Source organism: Equus quagga, chromosome 14 (genome assembly GCF_021613505.1).
Source record: "Equus quagga isolate Etosha38 chromosome 14, UCLA_HA_Equagga_1.0, whole genome shotgun sequence".
NCBI classification, from domain to species: Eukaryota; Metazoa; Chordata; class Mammalia; order Perissodactyla; family Equidae; genus Equus; species Equus quagga.
In genome coordinates this window covers 71,643,575-71,667,301 of record NC_060280.1, presented here as the reverse complement: position 1 = coordinate 71,667,301, position 23,727 = coordinate 71,643,575, and the positions used below count along the sequence as shown (strand labels likewise).

The 23,727-nt window shown below is 38.3% G+C and overlaps 1 protein-coding gene across 4 annotated transcripts in view; it reads right to left on the bottom strand.

The window, feature by feature from the left end:
• Positions 1–23,727, bottom strand: part of VWA5A (von Willebrand factor A domain containing 5A) — a 38,992-nt gene that overhangs the window by 3,150 nt on the left and 12,115 nt on the right. For 2 of the 4 annotated variants that reach the window (XM_046685657.1, XM_046685658.1), the window contains exons 11-18: positions 21,124–21,238; positions 20,194–20,358; positions 19,814–19,914; positions 19,173–19,426; positions 15,793–15,915; positions 13,924–14,054; positions 10,858–10,984; positions 9,255–10,296 (exon numbers count right to left, since the gene is read on the bottom strand). In XM_046685657.1, coding sequence (XP_046541613.1) covers positions 10,217–10,296; positions 10,858–10,984; positions 13,924–14,054; positions 15,793–15,915; positions 19,173–19,426; positions 19,814–19,914; positions 20,194–20,358; positions 21,124–21,238 — 1,096 coding nt within the window. In that variant the 3' untranslated portion in view covers positions 9,255–10,216. Of the gene's footprint in view, positions 1–9,254; positions 10,297–10,857; positions 10,985–13,923; positions 14,055–15,792; positions 15,916–19,172; positions 19,427–19,813; positions 19,915–20,193; positions 20,359–21,123; positions 21,239–23,727 lie in introns of those variants that run through there. The other 2 variants (XM_046685660.1, XM_046685659.1) reach the window with 2 other exon arrangements.

Here is a 23,727-nt window from a genome sequence, read left to right as displayed (position 1 = left end):
TTTAAGCAACTTAAGCAAGGTAATAGAGTTGGTTAATGGTAGAGATACATCTCATCCAACATGATATTACTGCTTCCTTAGAGTTATAAAGAAAAACAAGTTTACAACTAATTCTTATTTCAAATGCTCATTCATAACTAATATAACTTTAAATTTGTGGTTGCTTCAGTTTTCCAATGCACTTTTATGGTGTTTTAATTAATACTATTGAGAACCAGGTAAGGTGGCTCTTGTTAACCCCATTTTACAAATAAGGACATTGGAACTCAGAGAAATTGCAACTTTCCTAAAGTTATACAGTAGAAGAGCCCAGGCATTCCCAAGCTTAGCTTTCTTTCCACTACATCATCACAGCTTCCCAAAACGACTCCATATAGCAAGCAGCTGTCCCTGTATGAGAGGAGAATTATTAATAGATTCATTTAGAGATTTGGAGGACTCTCATGTATACTCTTACAGTCATTACTCTTTTTGTCTTGTATTCCCTGACAAGATTATGACAAACTATAAGGAGAGTGAGAGCAAGAGCAAGCTCACAAGAAAGAGCGTGCACCTGTGCAAGAGAAGCTTGTTCAGCTCATGCCCTGTTTCATAGAGAATTCATAGGGAATAAGTTCCAGAAAGTTCAGTAGATATTTCTCAAGAGAGCTGTCTTTCTACGTTGCTATAGTAGACTTGTAGGGAAATTTGCCTTATATTTGGATCATCCTTGTTTTAATCAGAGAAAACAGCTTGTCTTGTTGAACTTTTTTTTTCTGTACTCCAGGAACACAAGTCAGTCAGTGACATATTCCAGCAACAACTGGTTTCTTAACTAATCATTCAGAAAAATTTTCTGATTATAAATAGCAGAGCTAAGTCTAGGAATTCTTGGTCCAATAACAGGTGCTTTATTGTTTGTTGGCAGGCATGGGGTCTGAGGTCAATAGCCATGTGTGTTTCTTCCTTTATCTTCAAAGACTCTACGGGGAAGAATTGGATTGCGAGCCAAAAATAGAAGAGAGTAAATGATGTCTACTTAGTGGGTGACAAATTTCCTAAGCTGATATTTTCTTTCCTTTCTTTCTTTACTTTTTTTTTTTTTTTCCTCTTATGGGAAAGTGCTCAATTGCTTTGCCTGGCTTCCTGACAATTTAATGTTTTCTATGGAAGAAGTGTGACCCACCTAATGGAGGAGTTAAAGTAATAAATATAAGAATAAAACATATTTTCTTCATTTTTATTGGGGAGAGATTGGAATGACAGAAATATCAGGGACTTGAATCCCTGGAAACTCTCTTGAGTGACTTGGCATCCTCAATCATCACCAATTCCTAAGTGATTCCTCATGCTTCCATTTGGTCCCCATTCTCACTATCAAAGCCTGTAAACTGATGGGATATAGTTCAGATAACCACAGCAGGCTGGAATCTAGAACAGCCCCTGAATCAGATGGAGCAGACTAAGTACTAGGAGAGAGATCACTAATCTAGCAGAGTCTGAGATATAGCCCAGTTCATGAAGTAAGCTACAGTATCCAATTTCCATGGCACAGGCAGACAAGTAGGTCAAGGTCCAGGAAGAGTAAAACTTTCAGTAAGCAACAGATATACTAGAAGATGTAGTAGAACATCCCTACAAAGGGAAAAACATATTTATAGAGAGAGATATCTCTGTTATGTATATGCATATACCAAATATATCATATATCATTTGTCATATATATCATATAACATATATATACATATATATATATATATATATACATATAAATCATATAAGATATATTCATACATCCTTTGGACTTGGATCCAGGGACAGGTTGCAGGACTTCATGAAGGAGAATTGAAAAAAATAACCAGAACTCCAATGCAGAGAGACCAAGGTCATGACCAAGTGACCCAAATCAAGATATGAGCTCAGACAATAAGGGCAAGGTTTTATTATCAGAACTGAAGACACAAGAAGAGTGCAATATAACAGCAAGGAAAATGAAACTGAGGCCTAGAAAAAGCTGCTTTGAGGCCCAGGTGCTTAAAGCTTAAATGCTTCCTTCCAAAGTACAGTACTGGTCCTCAAAGCGGAAGCAGGGCTGTGTCTACAAAGACTGCTCCAAGAGACCCAGCAAGGAGAAGAGGGCAGTAGAGTTTGAGAATCTGCCAGAGTAAGTACCAAAAATATGATAGAACCCAAAGCAGAGTCTGTTCTGATCTATTTTACTCCACTGGACTGAGTAGCAAATTCAGCATTTAAAAAATTTACTTCTGGAAAGCTATATGATTAATAATCACTGTATTTATTATTATATCAATTATTTATTATTTATTAAATATACAACAATAAGATATAATATTATTATGCCAATATGAGATGTTACAAATAGGAGGTATAATAATATGCAATATCTACTTATTAATAATTATAATTATAATGAATCTATGAGTTTGAAAATGATTTCAAATTATTTTATGCAATAGCTAAAATTGGAAAGAGAATAGACAGAGAATTGTCCTTAAGTTTTCTGACCTCTTTTATCACTCAGCCATTTTACCATAAATTTGTGACATTTCAAACTCGTAGTTATTCCCAGAATTCTTCATGGTATCTCAAATCTTCATGTCATTGCTCATCTTTTCTCTTTTGCTTGGAATGCTTGCCTCCCATTTCTTTGCCAGGATAATTTAAGTCCTAATACATGTATTATTTTATCTTTGAAGCCTTTTCTTCCCAATTGGATTGGGTAGGCTAAATATCCTTTTTAGCATTATATTATCATCCTGTTCATAAATCCGGAAAATAATTTCCCTGAAATCTAGGATCACATCTTTCCTGTTAATCATTGTATTTTTAGGTCTTAGTACAATTTATTGTACATAAAAGTGTTCAAACAAAAGCCTTCTTTTGTTTTGTGAGAAAGATTCACCCTGAGCTAACATCCATTGCCAATCCTCTTTTTTTCACTTGAGGAAGATTAGCCCTGAGCTAACATCCGTACCAATCTTCCTCTACTTTGTATGTGAGATGCCTCCACAGCATGGCTGATGAGTGGAGTAGGTCCATACCCAGGATCCAAACCTGCAAACCCAAGGCTGCCAAGCAGAGCACATGGAACTTTACTCAGCCACAGGGCCAGCCCCCAACAAATCAGCTTTCTAATATCCTAAAGTAACACTTGTGTGTTTTCCTGAAGAGTCCAACAGCAAAATAGGTGTTGTTAGATATTAACGCTCTTCACCAATTTGTCTGATTCGCCTCTCCTTGTGAGCACAGGAGAGGACCATATTTCCCTGTCCCTTGAAATTAGATGTGGCCATGTTTTGGTCAATGATATAAGCAGAAATGAAATTCACTTCTAGGCAAGAACATTTAAGGACACTGTGAAATTCACCATATTTTCATTTCCTCTGCTTTGATCATCTTGATGCATGTGCTATTATGGAGATGTCATAAATTTGAAGCTTCTTACAATACTAAGCCACTATCGACAGTTACCTAGACATAAAGGAAACACTGTGTGAGTGAGAAATGATTTTTGGTATGTTAAACCATTGACTTTCTTCTCTCCTTCCTTTTTCCCTGTTTCATTCCCTCTGTTCCTCTCTCCTGCTCTCTCTCTCTCCCCCTTTTTCCCTTTCTCTCTTTCCTAACATATCACAACCCAGTTTATCCTGACTAATACACAATTCACAGAGTTAGAGGCTAAAGTTATTTGGGTCTACTCTCATACACAATAAAATAAGTTGGAAATATGGACTAGTTTATAGGAAACTAAAATTCAGTATGAAAAATTTTAAGTAAGAGGGCTATAAAGTTCAGGAAAGACTGCACAGGGTAAGTAAACTTTAAGCTGGAGACTGAAGGATATTAGCCAGAAGGAAATAAATCCAACCCTGGTTATATCAACTTTCCTCTTACTCTCCTCCTGCATTCAAGCAGCTGAACATAGCTGGAGAAAAACACGCAACTATGATCACTGGTTTTACTTGAAATTTGTAACCACTAACTCAAGCAAGTCCTTGGAGCTGCCTAAAAACACACTTTTCCTGGTATACTCACACATTCACTCTCCTCAACAACCATTTCACCCTTTCTGTCCAAAATATCAAATCTACATATATCAAATCATTATGTCGTACAAACTTATACAATGGTATTTCAGTTATATCTCAATAAAACTGGAAAAAAAACAACAACAAAGAAATGTCTTCCTCCTTCTTCATTGCCAGCTGACAACCTTTGCCTCTATTTTACTGGGAAAACAGAAGAAATCAGAGGAGAAATTGCATACATTCTTAACTACCACTTCTCCCAAAGTGCCCCTATCTGCACTCACCCATGGTAGTTTTCTTTGCTACTGGGACTGAATTCTGCTTTCATGTCTCCAAGGCCAACCTCTCCAACTTACCTACTGCTAAAGTTGATTTAAAGTTAATTTAAGTTGATTTAACCAGAGCTGGAATTATTTAGTCCTGTCTATTATTCTTTAGTTTCTGGCTTAAAGTTAAATTTTACATAAAGTTTACTCCACAAAGCCTTCTCTCAACATGTACTTCCCTTATCTTGAAACTTTCACGCTACATTGTAATTTCCTGACCATAGCTTTTTAAGGACATTAGTACAATTGTCCCTTCTCTTCTTTGCAATTCTATCTTTTTTCTTCTTTAATGGATCCTTCTTTTCACTTCTCAAATATCTCTCTCATTTATAGCAAGATTCCACAAAAGAAAAAAAAAGTTGTTCATATCAACTCTCTACATTTCTCCTCTCTGCTCATGTAAAGTCAAGAAGGATTGCAAGAGCTCCATGACAGACCACTTTTCCTCAGCCTCCATGGATAGCAGTACAGAGATAGCCCAGAAGCTCAGCAGTCTTTGGTAAGACCATCCCTTCTCTGGCTTCCTCATCACCATTGGTAAGAATGAAAAAGGGCCCTGGAATTCTTAGAGGTGTTCTTAGAAAAACCCTTCCTGTCCCTATATCTCAAATTCACAGCCAAAGTACTATGATCAGCTTGTATATGATTAATACTAAAAATGTTATGCTCCATAAACATTAGCCCTTGCTCAGTTTTAGAAAATCATTCTTCATCTTCTGACCTCTAATTGCTACAAGACTCTTTTGGTAGTGAGGCAACATCATTCTAGAATTTCTTACTCTACTTTCCTGTTTTTCATTTTTTTCTGAATCACATAATATCCTCTAATATACTGTATGTTTTACTTAGGCAACTGCTTGTCTTCCTCCACTAGGATGAAAATTCCTTGATGGTAAGAGTTTTATTTGTTTTGTTCACCACTGTATCTCCAACATCTAAAAGAGTGTCTGGAACACAGTAGGCACTCAATAAATATTGATTTAATATATTATTGAATTCTCTATTTAACCCACTCCAATCAGAATATCATTCTAACTTCACCAAAATAGCTCTCTCAGGCCACCAATTTTCATGTTGATCAAGCCAGGGGTCAATTCTAATTCATCATGTTTTTTGATATATCAGGACCATGTGTCACAGTAGTTCACGATGTTCTTCTTGAACTACTTATTATATTTGACTTCCAGATACATACTCTTTCTTAGCTCTATCTTTCTATCTTCTCATCTATCTTCATCACATTATTCTCACCTCCAAATGCTGGAGTGCCCAAGGGTTCAATTGCTAAGCCTTTTATCTTTATATTCACTCCATAGAATGCTTCCCCTCCCCACACCTTACCAACAAACCAACAGGGCTTCATTATAAGAGTATATTACATCTGAAATAGTCACAAGGCACAGATTCTCTCTGAGAAATACTTAAGGATGCCTAAAGTCAATAGAGGAGACAAAAATAAGGACACTAGTGGAATTTGAAGCCACTGGCAACTACAGCTAACGAAAACATTAAACACATCCAAATTCCTAGCCAGATTAACATAAAACCTCACAAATCAAGTCTCTTTAACTCAATTCTTTTACCCAATACATCATATCTGGCTTTCAGCAAAAAATTCCAAGGCATGCTAAAAGACAAGAGAAAACATAGTCTGAAAGCATCAGAACCAGACTTAGCTATCACTAAAATGTTGGATTTATCAGACAGGGAATTCAAAATAACTATGACTCATATGTTAATAGCTCTAATGGAAAAAGTACACCATGTACAAGAAAAGATGGATAAACAGAGAGATGGTAACTCTAAAAGGAATCAATATGAAATACTAGAAAATGAAAACACTGTAACAGAAATGAAGGATGCCTTTGATGGGCTCTCTGTTAGACTTTGCATGACTGAGTAAAACGTCTTTGAGCTGGAAGACAGTCCAATAGAAACTTCCAAACTGAAATGCAAAGAGAACAACAACAAAAACAGAGTAGAATATCCAAAAACTGGCCTCTGGGACAATTTCAAAAGGTATAACAGATGTGTATTTGGAATATAAGAAAGAGAAGAGAGAATGGAGCAGAGAAATATTTAAAGCAATAATGGCCAAAAATTTTCCATCAGTAATGACAAAGAAAACCACAGATCCAAGAAGCTCAGGTAACACCAAGCAGGATAAATATGAAAATATCTCCACTTACGTGTTTCATGTTCAAACTGCAGAAAACCAAAGACAAAGAGACAATTTTGGAAGAAGCCAGAGTGGGGGAAAGCACTTTACCCAGAAAGGAAAAGGAATAAGAATTACAGCAGATTCCTGCCGAAAACTATACAAGTGAGAAAAGAGTGGAGGGAAATATTTAAAGTGTTGAAATGTCTGAAGTGTAGGATATAAAGTTCTACAGAAAGTAAAATTATCCCTCAAAAGTGAAGGAGAAATAAAGACTTTTCCAAACAAAAACCAGAGAAATCCATTTCCAGCAGACCTGTTCTGCACAAGAAATGTTAAAAGGAATTCTTCAGGAAGAAGGAAAATGTTATAGGTCAGAAACTCAGATCTACATGAAGAAGAAAGAGTATTGGAGAAGAAATAAATAAAAGTGAAGTAAATTTCTAAATTGATTTAAAAGATAACCTTTTAAAGTAATAATAATAAAGCACTGGATAATTATAATATATGGATAAGAGAAATGAGCAACAACAATTCCCCAATGGATAGGAGGGAGGAATTAGGAAAATTATTATAAGGTACCTGCACTGCACATAAAGTGGTATAGTGTTATTTCAAGGTGGACTTAAGATTGTTTTCAATATAGATTGCAAATTCTAGGGCAATGACTAAAAAAAATACTAGAAATATATAATTGATATATTAATAATGGAGATAAAACGAAATCACACAAAATGCCTAATTAAAACTAGTGAAGAGGGAAAAATTTAAAAAAACAAATGGTGGATATTAATCTAATTATATTAATAATTACTTTAACTATGAATGATATAAACACACCAATTAAAAGAGAGATTGTCAGAGTAGATAAAAAAACAAGACCCAAGTATATGTTGTCTACAAGGCACCCACTTTTAAACATAAAGACTCAAAGAGGTTAAAAGTAAAACGATGGAGAAATATATACCATGCTAACAACTAATCAAAAGAAAGCTGAAGTGGCTATATTAATCTCAGACAAAGCAGATTCCAGAACAAGGAAAATCATCAGGGAAAAAAGTGAATATTACATAATGATAAAAGGGTCAATTCTCTAAGAATATATGATACTGCTAAATGTGTATGCACCTAACAAGAGGACCTTAAAATATGTGAGGCAAAAACTCATAGAACTGAAAGGCAAAACAATAAGTGGAGTTAGGTCACTGCTTGGGGTTTTTCCTTGCTTTTCTTCTGGTCAATCAGATTCTTCAAGCAGATGGACTGTATTTAAGGAAGCAATGGCTGGGAGTTGAGAGAGAAACAGCAAATGCTGTTGACTGGCTATGCTAAATGCTAAATGACTATGTTGGAATTGGGGAAAATAGGTAATGGGTTTCATTAATAAGTCTACATAGAACAGGGTGCCCTGCATGGGAGGCACTGGGCTCAGTTCGAGTGGGAGAATCTTGAGGCAATGCTATCTGTCATCTTTCTTGTGGCCAAGTCTGCAGCAGCCAGGAAACAACCGCAGGGTGAGAACAACCAAAGGGAGATGAGAGTAGCTTCTCTCCTGGGCTCCTTGCCCAGATTATCAGTTCCTGAAAGCACAGATGGTGCTTCATGTTTTCCTAAAACATGCTTTTAGGAAAACATGAAGCACGGGCCCTGAAAGTGGGCTACAATGAATGTGCCAAAACATCTTCGTTGATTATGAAAACTAATGCTTGTGATTTGAGGAATTTCCAGTTGGTACTACGTTTTATAGCATGAGAATTCAATGGACAAAGAAAACCATGCTGTTTTAAAACTGTAGTTGATTCTGCATTTCAAAGAAGACAAAACTAAGACTGTTTTTTGTCGTCGTCGTCGTTTCGTCCTTTGCTTTAAAAGTCCCAAAGCACTAGCTTAATTTGGAAGCTGAAGGGTGAGAAAAGGGAAGTGAACAATAAATATAACAAATGTTTTGCATAATAAATGCAAAGGGCCATCTTTTTGTGGGCAGAGTGTAGTTCTACAAGTTTCATGGTCTTGAGAAAGCTGTCTGTTCTATCATTAAATCGACAGGGCCTGTCTAAATGGCTGACTTGGATACAAGCCTATTTCACAAAATGTCTAAGCCCTCATTTCTAAAAGTTTAATGTGCATAGGAACTACCTGAGACTTGTTTAAAATGCAGACTTCGATACAGTAGTTCTTGAGGTTGCCTAAAACTCTGCATTTCTAACAAGCTTCTAAGTGATGCCACAGCCCTATTCCACAGGTCACATTCTGCCATAAGCAAACTTGGAAGAAAGTCCTGGGAGATCAATCTCCACTATGCAAGTAAGGCAAATATTCCTAATGCCAGTCAACTCAACAGGTTAACGGAACTCAGGTCCAGGCCACCAGCTACCTTACTGAACAGATATTGAGGTCCTGTTCAGAATTCTTGGGTATTCAAGATGAAAGTGATCATAGAGTTCTAGTTTAATCCCTTAGTTTTACAGATGGGGATACTTAGCTCCTGAGGGGTTATATCATTTGCCATCATTGCATAACTATTTAAGTGTATGATCAGGACTCTAATCGTAGTTTTCTGTTCAGTGCCCTTTACTTGCCTTATATACTACAGGAAATCAGCCTACAACAGAGGATATGGCGATAGGACACAGTGTGAACTGTACAGGCATCAGAAAAGCTGGGAGGAAAAACAAGAGAGAATAAAACCAAGACAGGTTCAATGACCTAAATCTATGAAAGATCAGACACAACAAAGTGCAGTGTAGAGACAGTCATTTTAATACTGATACAATAGTACTTTAGAGGACAACATATAGCATGGGGTCATTTCCATCAGGACAGAGTATGTGGGACATATGGGTCAGAAGCAATCGGGAGGAGTACCTTTCTTCTTTATGGGGTGAGTGATCTAGGTTGATGTCTCAGGTAAAACTGCCTTTACACTCACTATTTCCTTTTTTATACTACATCAGAGCCTGACTTAGAAGCCCCATGGGTTCAGGCTAGGACTAAAGATTCCATTATCACCTTCTCACTAAGACGTTTAATGATTAAGAAGAAACATCTGTCTCCAACAGGTACAACTCAACCCAAGTCCCTTAGGCAGTGGGAGGAAAGGTATGCAATATAGGATAGCAAAGCCTAAGCAGAATCCACCAAAAAAGTTGCCAACAGTGCCAACTCTCACAGCTGACCCCTTGAGTCTCTTTCTTTGTGATCTTGAGGCCATATTGACCCTGATGCTGGCTTTCAACCTCCCCTCCAGCTCTTCATCCTATCTAAGAATAGAAAATTGTATAGTTCACCAGTCTGGTCCTGATAAGTACATAAGATCAAAAGTGAATAGCCACATATTATGCAGATAATTGTCTAATTTGGGTATTCCCTGACATCAATGCTCCAATCTTCAGTCTGCAGTCTGTGTCACCTGTTTTATATGTTGTCACTCTGGAAAACCTGGGAGGAACGTTACTGCCTATGAATGCTTTGAACTCCTCCAAGAAAGGGCATAGGTTCTGGGACCACTGACACTTGGCTGAGGGTATATGTAGAGATAGAAAGCTCATGTCCAAAGGGAAACGGGAATGACAGGCAAGGTGGGGTGGGCACCCTTTATCTTTATGACAAGAAACTGACACAATAGGTGTAAAATACAAAAATACATCACAGCATAAGAGATGGTAAAGGAAAGGACAATAGCATAGGAGAGGCACTTGTTTTCCTCAGAAGGCAAACATGGTGGGATCCACGGATGATTTCAGGAAAGCAACAGCAGCTTTCACAAGCACATGCATGATGGAGCCTGTTATGAGGAGAAAACAAGGATTAGGGTGGAGAGACAGCCATGAGAGCAAATGCTCTTCTCCCAGTCTCCCCTAAGCTTCCTGATCATATCCCCTGAATCTTGCTTTTATCTTTCCTCAATGGCCCTGACTTTTCTCTTCCTTCTGTCCAGATTCTCTTTTAATCTTCTCTGGTCCCAGAAATATACAGCAGCACTGAGATTATAAACATCCAAGTCCAGTCTTACATACTCAGTACAGTACTGAAATAGTGAGTAAAATAAATGCCACTTTATGTATGTCCTTCTCACAATTTGCACTCCCCATCCACATCCCTTTGCCTCTTTACTCACTGCCCCCCATAGCCCCTAACCCCCTGCCCAATATAAGATTCCACCCTTATCCTGCCAAGGAAAGAACTATCTGAGAGACCCGAAAAGGTATGAACCAGGATGGTCAAGGGAGGAGACTATGGGGATTCTCTCTTGGTCCTCCTCTGTCAGGCCTGGAGGCTCAGTACCTGGGAAGATGGCTAGCTTCCTAAGGAGAGAAGGAAATAGGTCTTAGGATTATGCTCCTACCTGCATGGAAGCGAATCCAGGCCACAGCTTTCCTTTCCAGAAGCTCCCACTCATACTGCAAATCCTTATTATAGGTATGCAGCCAGAGCACTGCCAGGACTGTGGCCCAACTTGAGGAATCCACATTCTGTACAACAGATAGAGACTTCCCTGAAGCCTACAAGTTGGAGCAGGAAGCCCCTCAAGGGGATGCAAAAAGTTCTATTCCCCCCTCACTTACCATCCCCCAAATTGACACTAAATGGCATTATCTGATCTCTCTTTACCTCATCTATGATTTGCAAGGCATAATGCCAGGCTCTGAACCTCAGGACAACAATCCATTGAGTCTTACGGTAGAAAGGTCTTGAGTTTTAAACCCAGTGTAACCACCAGTACAGTGCTGGAAACTCCTAAAACACCCCCAACGAGGAATACCCAACTGTGATGAGAGAAGCATATGCATAGTTGCTTACAGATTTTATAAAGTACCTTCAAGTTCTTTTATTTGAATCCTCACCAAAACAAACAAACACAAAATGTGGGATCATAAATAATCACATTTTTAAGAGAGAAAACAGATTCACACAAAAGTGAAATGATTTGCCCAAAGTTAGCCTCTAGCAAATGACAGAGCGAGAACTAGAGGCCAAATATTCTGAGTGGAGTCATTTTGCTCAATAGAAAGTCTCAGCTAAAGAACAGAAAGTGTTCTTCCATGACTTCTCACCCACAGCTCCCAACTTTAGTTTCCTGAGTCAACAGATCAAGGGAAGTTCCTCTTTCGTATCATGACTTTTAAAATTTAGAAACAGCTATCATGTCCTCTCCGAGAAGTCTTGTTTCAGATCAAAATTCTAAGTTCTTTTAATTCTTTCTTAAGAGGAGTGCTTATGTCAAAGCAGGAAGACTCCCCATGTTGTTCTCCTAGTCTAGAAACAAACATGACAGTGATTTTTAAGATATATCTTCTTAAATGGTCACATCTGGAACTATAGGTACTTACAAAATGCTATGACCACAGCCCAAAAATACATAATACATGCAGCTTTTCTGATAATCCCGTTCCTTCCACTAATCATGTTTCAAATATGCTGATTCATATTGTTTATGGTCATCTAAAATTTCTGATTTTCATGGGCAACAGCTCTTAAATCATTTTGCTTCTGTTCTCTACTTTATAGTTGAGAATTTAGAATAAAAAACAGTATTTTTATTACTACTAAGTTGTGTTTTTTTTTCCCCATGGAAAATTGAAAGTCATTGTTCAAGGTCTTTTGGGATTCTGCTTTTCTTGTCTCATACTCTAACTTCCAGTTTTGCCACAGACAAATAGGAAAGCACTGGTCTACATCTTCATATAAATCTTCATTGAAAATATGCACCTCCAGAGAATTTGGAGCCTGGTGGGTCTAAAAAACTATTTCAGGTTTGAAAAAATTTATTATTCAGTGCTATGGGTTTTCAACTAGTTTGTACTCAGTTCATATACCCATAATTAAAAAAAAAACATTCAAGGGGTCCGCCCAGTGGCATAGTGAAGTTTGTGTGCTCCGCATCAGTGGCCCATGATTCATAGGTTCAGATCTGGGTGTGGACCTAGCACATCAAGCCACACTGTGGAGCTTGTCAAGCCACACTGGCAGCATCCCACATAAGTAGAGGAAGACTGGCACAGATGTTAGCTCAGTGACAACCTTCATCAAACAAAAAGAGGAAGGTTGGCAACAGATGTTAGCTCAGGGTCAATATTCCTCACACACACACACAAATTCAAATTCCTTACTGAAATTCAGATACACCAGGGCTCTTGATTCCCTTGATTTATTGGCAGAGTTTCCATGCCAAAGGAAATGTTAGTGTAACATGTCTTGTTCCCAATGAAATTAAGAAGTTCATGATCTTTACATTTTCTTCCAATTGTTTATGTTAGCCTTTTAATTATTTGTTCTACAACAGTATTTTTCAACAGAAGTATAAAGCTAGACACACATATAATTTTAAATGTCTTAGTAACCACACGTAAAAATGTAAAACTAAAGAGATACCATTATTTTACAAATATATTTCATTTAACCTAATATATTCAAAATATCATTTTAACATATAATCAATATAAAAATAATTGTAGATGAAATATTTTACCTTCTCTTTTCATATTGTCTTTGAAATCAGTACGTATATCACAATTATAGCACACCTCAATTCAATCAAAAGTTTAGTTCCTCATATGCATTAGCCACATTTCAAGAGCTCAATAACCACAAGTGCCTAGTGGATACTGTATTGTATGGTGCAGTTATAGGATATCTGAAGTTTATTTAATCACCTTCCATATTTTGAAAATTCAGAATGACACTTGTCCTTTAGGCTTTCAGCATTTGTCTGATATTTAACAATTTCTCAATTAGAAGATTTACTAAGTTACCTTGAAATTCTGGAACGTAATTTGTCCTCGTCAGCATACTTGAACACATTTGAAATAACTAGCTCATTCTTATGATTACTTCACCTATCCTTACTTAAATAAAATTTTGCTAATTTCTAGACTACTTCCTTTTATATGCAGAGGAGCAAAAATGTGGGTTCTGAAGACAGATAATCTAGAATTGATTCAGCTCACCACTGACTGGCTGGGTAAACTCAGACACATTATTACACTTCTCTGGGCTGCAGTTTCTTCATCTTTAAACAGTAACGTGAATAGGATTTACCTCAATTAATTGTTGCGATGAATAAATAAGATCCTGAATGTTAAGTGCTCAGCACAGTGCCTGGCACAGATTAATTTTTCAATAAACATTAGTTATTATAACTAAGATGATTGGCAGAGAGTGTAGTTAAAGTAGAAGAGGACTTTAGCTTTCATTTTGTCACCCATCCACTCTACCAGCATACCATTCGCTCCTTGTTCTTTCTGCTCTAACATATCCAGAAAAATCTTCAGCCTCTATTTATTAGAAATTAATTTAGGCTATGGTGTGCTGTATTCTCCTTCCTCGGGTGAGTCATAATTCACCTCAGTTCTCATTAATGACCCCAATCCTTCAAAAACATACATACTGCTTTTTTGTCTCTGAATCTCACCTTGAGAGGGAGTGCTGCCAGTACGTCTTCCAAACTCATACCGAGGACCACGGCCAGACCTTCATTCAGATCCCAGGAACCGTTTGCCTTTTGGAGGGAAATCAGCTGCACAAGGTGCTCATTTCCAAAGACTGGGGGAGAAACAGAGAGAGAGGATGAGGAGTTACGGAGTTATTGGCCCCTTAGCATATCTGAGAAAGACAGGTCTGAATTCACAGACAAGCTGTAGTGAGAGTGCAGAGCTAAGCAGATCCTACCAAGATCCCTATTTCAGTTCTTCACCTAGGAGATATGCATTTTCTCTGTGACAATGTCGGCCACCTCAGGGATGGACTGATTTAAGGGGAGCTTCATTTAAAACTTCAGCAATAAGGAAAAGATACAGGGTACTCAAGAACCCATAGGAAACTGCTGTATAAAATCTTATCCAGTCCTGTTCAAATGGTCCTTAAAACTTTAAGCATATTAAAAAATTCTAGACAAATATAGCTTGATTTTTAATTATCAAAACTTTCAAAGCAGTCAGCAGTCTACCTCAAGCAATAGTCTAGTGTCTAATCCCGGTGGTGCGAAAATTGGTTAAAGACCACACAATTTTCATAGAAACTATCTCACACTGGCTATCTATTATAGAAGACGACATACTTAGACCAATGTAGAAATTAGTAGGCAAGAAAAACTGTAACTAGAAAAACAGTTCTACTCCAATGGGGAAAAAAAAATCTAATGCTCTGAATTTCAACACCCTTAGTTTGAATCTCAGCTCTGGTAACACTCAAAATTTAATAATTACTTAACTAGTAGGAATCTCAGCCTTCTCTGAAAATTGGAGACAATAATGCCTAATTATTGTCATGGGAAAGAATGTGAAGTACCAAGAAGGCCTCTAATTAGCTCCCTAAAAATAGTAGTTAATTAATTCACAAAAATCAGCAGCATAACACTGCTGGGTAATTTTTCTTTCTACTTTGGTAAGAGGATTCATAAGAGAGAAATCTCAGAGTAGGGATATTCTAAGTTAATGGGATATTAGGTCAGCATAGAAAACCAACACAGACTGAGAACCTACTCTGTGGGTAACATTAAGGAGGTTCCCATGACAACTCTGTGAGGTGAGTAGTTGTGCAGCTGAGAGAATTAAGGTTCTAAGAAGAGAATTAATTTTCCTAAAATCCCACAGTAATTGAGAGTACACAGATCTGAATCCACCATAGATCTTGAAACACTCTTGCCTAGGGAGAATAAATAAGTAGAGAGAAAGTGGCAAAGAAGAAGTTTGAACAATTAAACAATTGTACACTAGAAACTCTTGCTACAAAAATTGGAGACTAGAAACAAATTTCTTTGAAGTCTGTTTTAGCAGAAACGGCACCCCTTAGTGATGAAGTGTACTTTGACTCAATCTGTCATGTACATGAGAAGCTCAGTTGCTTGGAACACAATGCAATGACCAAGGGAAATGCTTTGGTGACAGAGAGAAAGTCATCAGAGAGCATCAGGAATACCTATCTTGAAATCCAACTTGTAAAAAGATGATCAGTGCAGCAAGGCCCAGACAGGGTGGCAGCAGAGTTCTGCAGGAGGAGGGCTCCAGCCTGCAGGCAAGGTGTATGAGCTGAGATGGCAAAAGGAGTTTGTTTAACTAGGACTCAACCCAGACTCCCTTGGGGTAGTTTCAGGATCCTATATTGTACACTAATGAAGCTATGCTGGGTCTAGAAAATATAGGGAGTGGACAAATCTCACCCTCTGCTTGACGCTTTTCAAACAGACTATCTCTTAGGTAGTAAAAGCCACAAGATAGCAGAATGCTGAAGATTAATTCTTGAGTCCCCATAGATCAGAGAAGAGAACTAAGGCTTATCTCACCTGTATTGCGAGTTTCCAAGTTGGTCCTGTTGCTGGAAGAACGAGCCGTTTCCATCTCAGGAGAGATCTCTTCGGGAGGCCTGCATTTCTTCTTTAGTTTCTGACCAAGAGCTTGGGTTTTGCCTAGTCGTATATGGGTGACAGACAAACATTGGTGAGAAGAAGTCCCTGGAAAGATGCTTACCTAGAGAGTACAGGCCCTAGTTAATCATGGACTTCTAGGGATCATGATCATTCTGCTGGTATGACATCCTCAAGTAATAAGAAGTGCTCCCCATGGGGCCGGCCTGGTGGCATAGCGCTTAAGTGCACACATTCCACTTTGGTGGCCCGGGGTTCACCGGTTCGGATCTCAGGTGGGGACATGGCACCGCTTGGCAAGCCACACTGTGGTAGGTGTACCACATATAAAGTAGAGGAAGATGGGCACAGATGTTAGCTCAGGGCCAGTCTTCTTCAGCAAAAATAGGATTGGCGGCAGATGTTAGCTCAGGGCTAATCTCCCTCAAAAAAAAAGGAAGTGCTCCTTGTGGGCCGAGATGCAGGAGGATGGTAGGAGGACAAGGGCTTTGAATGAGCTGAAAAACACCATTACAGACATTGACACTGAGGCTCCCTCCGCTCTCTTTTGTAGGCAAAGGGCCTGATAATTTGAGATACATACCCTCCTAAACATGTCAGCCTCAGCCACCATCTTTATTGCGCATTTTTTCTTCACCTATGAGCCCACCTCCTGCACATACTCTCACCCTCTGAGGCCTTTCTACTGTGTCCTCTGTAACCCTTGATACATGCTAATGATCTTTCCTGCATCTTTAGTTTTATTACAAGAGGCTTCTTCCAACTATTTATCTTGACTTAAAACTAATTTTTCCTTCCAAAAAAAAACTGTTCTCCCTCTGTCCCCCTCAAATGGTGGTTGCTCAAGGTATCATATCCTAAGAATCCAGGTTTGGGAGGTAGGGTTGGCAACCTCTTCAGTTCCAATTGCCACATCAAGACCCTCCACCCTCACTGGATTACCTTCTTCATATCCTCACTTCTGTTAACCTCCAACCTCTTTGTCACATCCCATCGTTCATTGAAGCATCTGAAAGCTAGATTACAGATTTCTACTTCACTGCAAGGCTACCATCATCTTGAGAGATTTCACTACCCATGTACATAATCTATCCAACACCCTAATTCAAAGCTTCTTAACTTTCTCAAATCAAATGGCTTCAGCCTCCATCCTACTTCCGCCATTCCCTCCCAAGCCAGGACCTTGTTATCTAGTAGAACTGTTCTACCTGTAAAAAACACATTGAAAAACAAAATATTGCTTTTCAAATACAATATCCAATTTTTCCAGCTCTCTGACTCAGAGATTCCTATGTTACCTGGTCTTTGACCTCATCAGGGCTTCTAAGTCCTTGTTTCCTCTGCTTTTTTCCTATATGTCAATTTCTATCTTTACTCTCTTCTCTATTTAGCCTAAATCTCAGGTCCAACACTTCAGTACTCTCTTATCAATGTCTTCAATTCCATGTCCCTAATTTCCTTTTCATCACATCCATCTGGCAAAACCCCAACTTCCAAACAGAGCCAACACTCTACTCCATTCATGCTTATACCAAAGCTGCCGAGTACTGCTGAAATGAATCACATAAACCATGATTCCCTTTAGAAGTTTGGTGCCACTAAAAACATCAAGATATCACAACTAAACTGGACCCTCAAAACTCCTTGACAAATGCTGTTTCTCCCTGGGTATTTCACTCTCCAATTGTCCACAGTGGTTATTTCAAACCCTTTCCTCAAATTCTCTTCTCTACCACTTCTAGTCTCATACTCATTAGTTAAATTTACTGTCTCTTTCACTAAAAATATAGAAAAACTATCACACAGAAACTACAAATACTTGCCTCTCAGCCTATGAACTAAAATGTAATCCCTTTACGTGTCCTCCACTTCCTGGCAATAAGTGGGAGATTGTCCTAATACTTGTCCTATTAAAGGCTAATCCCTCCACTGCAGCCCTAGATCTCACCCTCTCTCACTTCCCCAAACACCCTTCTCAATCGGCTATCCTTTTTCCCAACGATATTTTCAACCTCTCTACTGGCACTTTCCTATTAGCATTACAACACCCTCAAATCTCTCCCATTCTGAAATTTTAAAGAGATATAATGCACAAAAACCCACCTCAACGCTACAATCTCTTCTATAGATATTCCTACTCCTTCCCCTTTTCAGCTTAATGTTTATAAAATCTATCTTTACAAGCTACCCCTCATTTTCTACCTCTCATTTGCTCTTTAACACTCTCTGATGGGAATTCTTTCCTGATCTCAGCCAATGAAACTGCTCTTGATCAGATTAGCAAGATTCTTTGATATTAACCCAACAGTCCTTTTTCAATTTTTACTTTGACTTCTCTGCAGTATCTGATTCTTTGATAACTTCATTTATCATAGTTTCTTTTTGTTTTGAATATGTACTCACTTCTTTTCTTCCTATTTCCTTCCTCTTTATTCTGGTTTGGGGAAATCCTCTGTTACCCATCCCTTAGATACTGGGTATTCTTTAGTGTTTCAATCTCATCCTCCTTTTCATCTCACTTATACCTGTCCTCTGAATAATCTCATCCATTCTCATGCCTTCAGTTATTACTGAGATGATAAGTATTGCCAAATGTCTATCTTCTGACCACCAAACCCATCTATTCACTTTCTACTGGACATCTTCCTGTGGATATTCCACAGGCATCTCAAGTTCAAGGTGCTCTAAAAATAATTAAACTATTTAACTCCCAAATTTGAGTTCTTTTGTTACTCATTTAAATAAATGGTATCCTCATCCACCCAGTTGCACAACTAGAAATCTGGGCTACCTTGAAACCTGCCTCTAGAACTAACATCATCCATTCCCCTCCAGCTGTGGAGTCCTGCCCAGCGAATTTCTCCACCTGATCCTAATCCTCAAGCCCCTAACATCTATAATCAAGCCTGCTTGTCTTATGCCTGAGACAATCCCAATAATCAGCACCCATTCCCTAACACTAGTAGCTTGTTCATCAGCCATATGTGTAATCATTAACCATCTAATTATCAATAGGATAAATCACCTTCAGATTCAGACAGTGGGACTACTCAATTGTGTGTTTTCTATGTTTTAATTTTCCTTGTTTGTTTTCCCTTGGATTATTTTAAATCTCCTTGCCAATGAGATATATTCTAGTTCCCTAAAACAGAAAAGTTTATCACCAGCCAGAAATCCTAGATGTGGAGAGACAGGAAAAAAATGCAACTTAAGGACATTTCACAAACTTTCCTTTAAATGATATGTTCAGATATCCAAGACTCCTTATTTTATGTGAGTTTTAATGGGGGAAAACTCACCACTTCGATTATATGATGACATCACAACAGGAGTACTCATTAGAATTGGCCTTGGAATGGCCCTACGAACCAGGGGCCTCTGCACAGGCTTGTTGAGATCCTTGTTGATGGCAATGAAAGCTGTGTGGGAGCTTATGACTCCACACTCAAGGCTGACTTTCAACACATCTTTTTTATCATTTGCTGGAGTCTCCCTGAAACCCATGTCCTTGGTCTGAAGAAAGGACTTGGCAGCGAGGCGGTGAATGGTGAGGCTAAAAGAAAAAAAACTATTGTGACTTAGGGAGAAGCATATATGTGCCAGTTACTAAGGGCCCTCAAAAGTTAGGGATGACAGAGGGAAGAAAAAGGCAGATAGGGGACAGATAAGACTTGAGTGGGTTATAAAGGAGAAGTGACTATAGGGAAATAATTAAGCTGAAAATTAAAAGAAGGAAACCAATCCCTAAGAATGGCAGAGACAGAAAGAGAAAGGAAAAAAGGAAGGAAGGGGGAGGGAGGAATGGAGGGAAGGAAAGAAAGAAAAGAAAGAAAGCAAAGACAAGACAGAAAGGAAAGTGACAAAGAAAGAAAGGAAAAGAAAGAAGCAAAGAGAAAGAAAGAAAGAAAGAGAAAATAGCAAAGGAAAAATGAATTCTCACTTGGCATCGAGCTTGGGTTGTAAAGAAAACGTCACCTTATTCTCAAAACTCTTGCCCTGGAGTGTGTACTTAAGGCAAACTTCTCCTGTGGCCTCTGCTGGCTACAAATGAGAGAAGAGTACAAATAACGGAAGGGAGAGTTCACCAAGAGAAAGGTCAGAACTGGGGCAGCTCCCCAACCTAACATGTTAACATTCCTGACTAGGAACCAGGTAGCTCAGGAAATCAGAGACCTGAAATGATGGAGAAGGGGGCAGGCTCACTGCACCTGGAAGTGTAATCCCTTGATGAGATCCCACCAGCTTTAATGACATTGTCCAGAGCAGAGTTCAGGGCAGTAGCTATTCTGACTAGAGGAATAAGCGAGAATGAGAACTCACCGGCATCATCCCAGTCAACTGGGCATAGACAATTAACCTCTGACCCCTAAAGATGACAGTCTGCTCTGGGGAAAGCATTTTAGCAGAAAGACCTTGAGGCAAATCCCAGCTCAGAGACACATCCTCTACCACAGGCTGTAGAGAACGTTTCAGGGCTCTAAGAACCTGGTAGAGGAAAGAAAAAATAAGCACAAAGAACAATAATGGCAACAATGACAACTACTAACTGAATATTTATCACACACTGGGTACTATGAGACATGATACATGCTATGTCTATTCCTTAACACTATACAAGGAGATGGGTATTATTATTCTTGCTTTACATGTGAGGAAGTTAAAGCTGAGAGTTTTAACATAAATGTGAATGAAGGAAATGTGTAGGAAAGGAGACGCTGGAGAAGTAGAGATAAGAGATGGCACCAACTGGGAAATAGGAACTTAGAAATATAACAAAATGTGGAAGACACCTTCCCTCATGCATACTAACCAAATGGAGTATCAGTTTACTGCTTCTTCCAATCTACCAGACATATTACAATTGTTCTTTCTCATTTCTCTTTGTATCATTTGCATGGAGGATAGGATATGGTATCTAAGGAGGTCCTAAAGCAGAAACCTACAATCTCAATCGTGACAGTCAAAATTAGTAGTTTCTCTGTTTCTGGCCTTAAATATAAAGCCCTACCTCTTCCAGCATCTTGTCCCTGGGCTTCCAACTACTAGGACCAGATGTCATTTCTCCAGAAACTACAGCAGGCCCCTTTTCCATAAGACCAAAAGTAGCCACATTAAGAATACAGCCCAAGGCCTTGGGGATATGAAAATGAATCCCGGAGGCAAGTTATTGCCTCTACTCTTGCAGCAATGCCCACCCTGTTCCACACTCGCTCTAGATCGCCACATCTGGATACAAGGCCTGCCCCTAACCTTGGACTGCATCCTTTCCTTGCCTGTGATAAATTCTGAAGTGCCCCCTGCCACCCGAGCAATGCCTTTTATTAGGCTGGTGGAGGCTCCTTCTCCAATACCAAATGAGAAACATCTGTAATTATAAAAAGACAAGAGATTAGAGAAAGGCACTAAAGAGTGAAATTACAAAATTAATACATAATGGTCAAAAAATACATAAAGAGATAGTCTATTTCCTTGGCCAAATGCGTAATAGCTACCATTTATTGAGCATATTCCATATTTCAGGAGGTCAAAAGCCTTAAATTAATATCGCAATTTAATCATCACAAGACTCCTAAGAGGCAGGCTTATGTTTCACTTTGCAGATAAAGAACCGAGGCCCAAAGAATTTAAGAAATTTGGCCAAGATGACACACCTACTAAATGGTAGAGATGGCATATGAGCACTGGTTGGTCTAAATACAAGATCCCTCTGGCAAACCATTATATATTATACTGATTCTAGAAGCAGAAAAAACAAAATAATAAGACCACATCTTCATCAATTGTTTTCAAATCAACCAAAGAATGGGTTAATCAGAAGGTAGGGGAGTTAGGAAAAAACTGACACTATCATCAGTGCTAGACTAATATTATACTGGAACCACATCTGCCCCAGCAAGGCCAGTCTCAGTGTGGGAAAGAGTGCCTCCTGCTCTTCTAACTGCTCTCTCCCTGCACTAGTCCCTGTGCATCAAATGGCTGATTAATCACAATATGACTTCCCAAATAAAACTGTCTATAAACAGAAAATGGATCGGTGATACAAATACAACCATTTTTAGAAAGTGTGACATGGATAGTTCTCATTGTAAATTAATACATTGGAATTTTGGCTTATGCATCAGTCTCTTTTGCGTTGGGTTAGTGTGAGTCATCATCTCCAAGTCTAGTGACACCAGCAGAAGGATTAATGTTATGAACTTGTAGTGCTAAGAAGAAGACTTCTAATTATGGTGACCTAACTGTGAAAATGCTCCCTAGAGACACAGCCTCCCAGCATCTTGACATTATCACCTTTAAATTTCCAACATGATGTGTGAACTGTGGCTTGTGTTCTTTATGGGTTACAAAGGGCTTTTATATATATGTTTAAGTGTTTCTATACATAAAACTAAAGCTAAACAACATATATTGATGGATAACTATATGCCTAGAACTTATTTAAGTGATTCATGTGGATGATAATTATAATAATGGCAAAAATTCATGTAGCATTTATTTTGTGTCAAGCATGGTTCCTAATGCTTCATTTAGTTATACTCTTTTAACCATCACAATAAACATATAAGGTAAGTACTATTATTATCTGCATTTTCAAGTGAGGAAACTGAGACTTAGAGAATTTACTTGATTTGTCCAAACAGCTGGCAAGCAAAAGAACTGGAAGTTAAATGTATGACTTCTGACTTAAAGTATAACATCCTAGGAGAGTTCTGCTCAGAGCAATGCCAAAAGAAACTGTTTTAAAGCCAGTAGAGAACTAGAAAATCTGCATACAATATCTTAAATCATCTCTTTGAAAACACCAAAAGGCTACTGGGGCAATAAGAATCTATGGCCTAGACTTGGGAGAGGAGGGAAGCGGAGAGAGATGAGCTTGGATCTGGTATCCCTCCACCCCTTGAAGCAAGTGTCAAGTACAAACGGATGGCTGAGGGGTTGAAAAGCTAAGCAGTTTCAGATATGGGCCTTCCAAAGACAAGATGTCCTGTAGACACCTCAGGTTTTCACACAACCCTGGAACCTACACGCTAGAGGTAGAGGCGAATAGAAGTAAACTAGCCATCAAATAACTGAAACTCATTAGACTCTAATCGGACTAATTATCTGCCTCTAGACTAGCAACCTGTCACAAGAAAAGAGGAGGTCTTCTAACAGGGAAGATAACGTCATCTAGAAGCTCAAAGATATTCCTACAATATTTCACATGAAATATCTGACAACTAACAAAGAAACAGAAAATCCCCAAATATTGGGGAATTATACCCTATACTTCTGAATAAGACAGGCTTTAGAAATAAACCATAATGATAATGAGAAAATATTCTCAAGTGGACGCCAGTGGAAAATGACATATCCAAATTCAGGGATTCAGCTACAGATAGGCTTAAATTTATAGTTCAAAATACATATATTAGAAAAGAGAAAGAAGTCTAAAAATCAACTACCTGGGCATCCATCTCCAGATGTTAGAAAAAGAATAGCCAATAAACCCAAAGAATTTTAAAGACAGAAATGAGACATGGAAGCAAACATTATTGATATAGAAAACAATCATGCAATAGAGAGGATCAACAAACCCAAAAATGCTGGTGTTTTGAAAAGATTATCAAAATTGACAAGCATTTAGGGCAAGGAACAGAGAAGGCACAAATGAGCAACACCCAGATTGAAAACGTCATACTACCACAGATTCTACAAAATTTAATAATATCACAAGACGATATCGGAGAGAACTTTATGCTAAAAAATTTGAAAATTTACATAAAACATAGAAACTCCCATAAAAAACCAAGGATATAAAAATACAAATAGTTCTATTTTAATTAAAGAGATTTAAAAACCTTCCCACAAAAA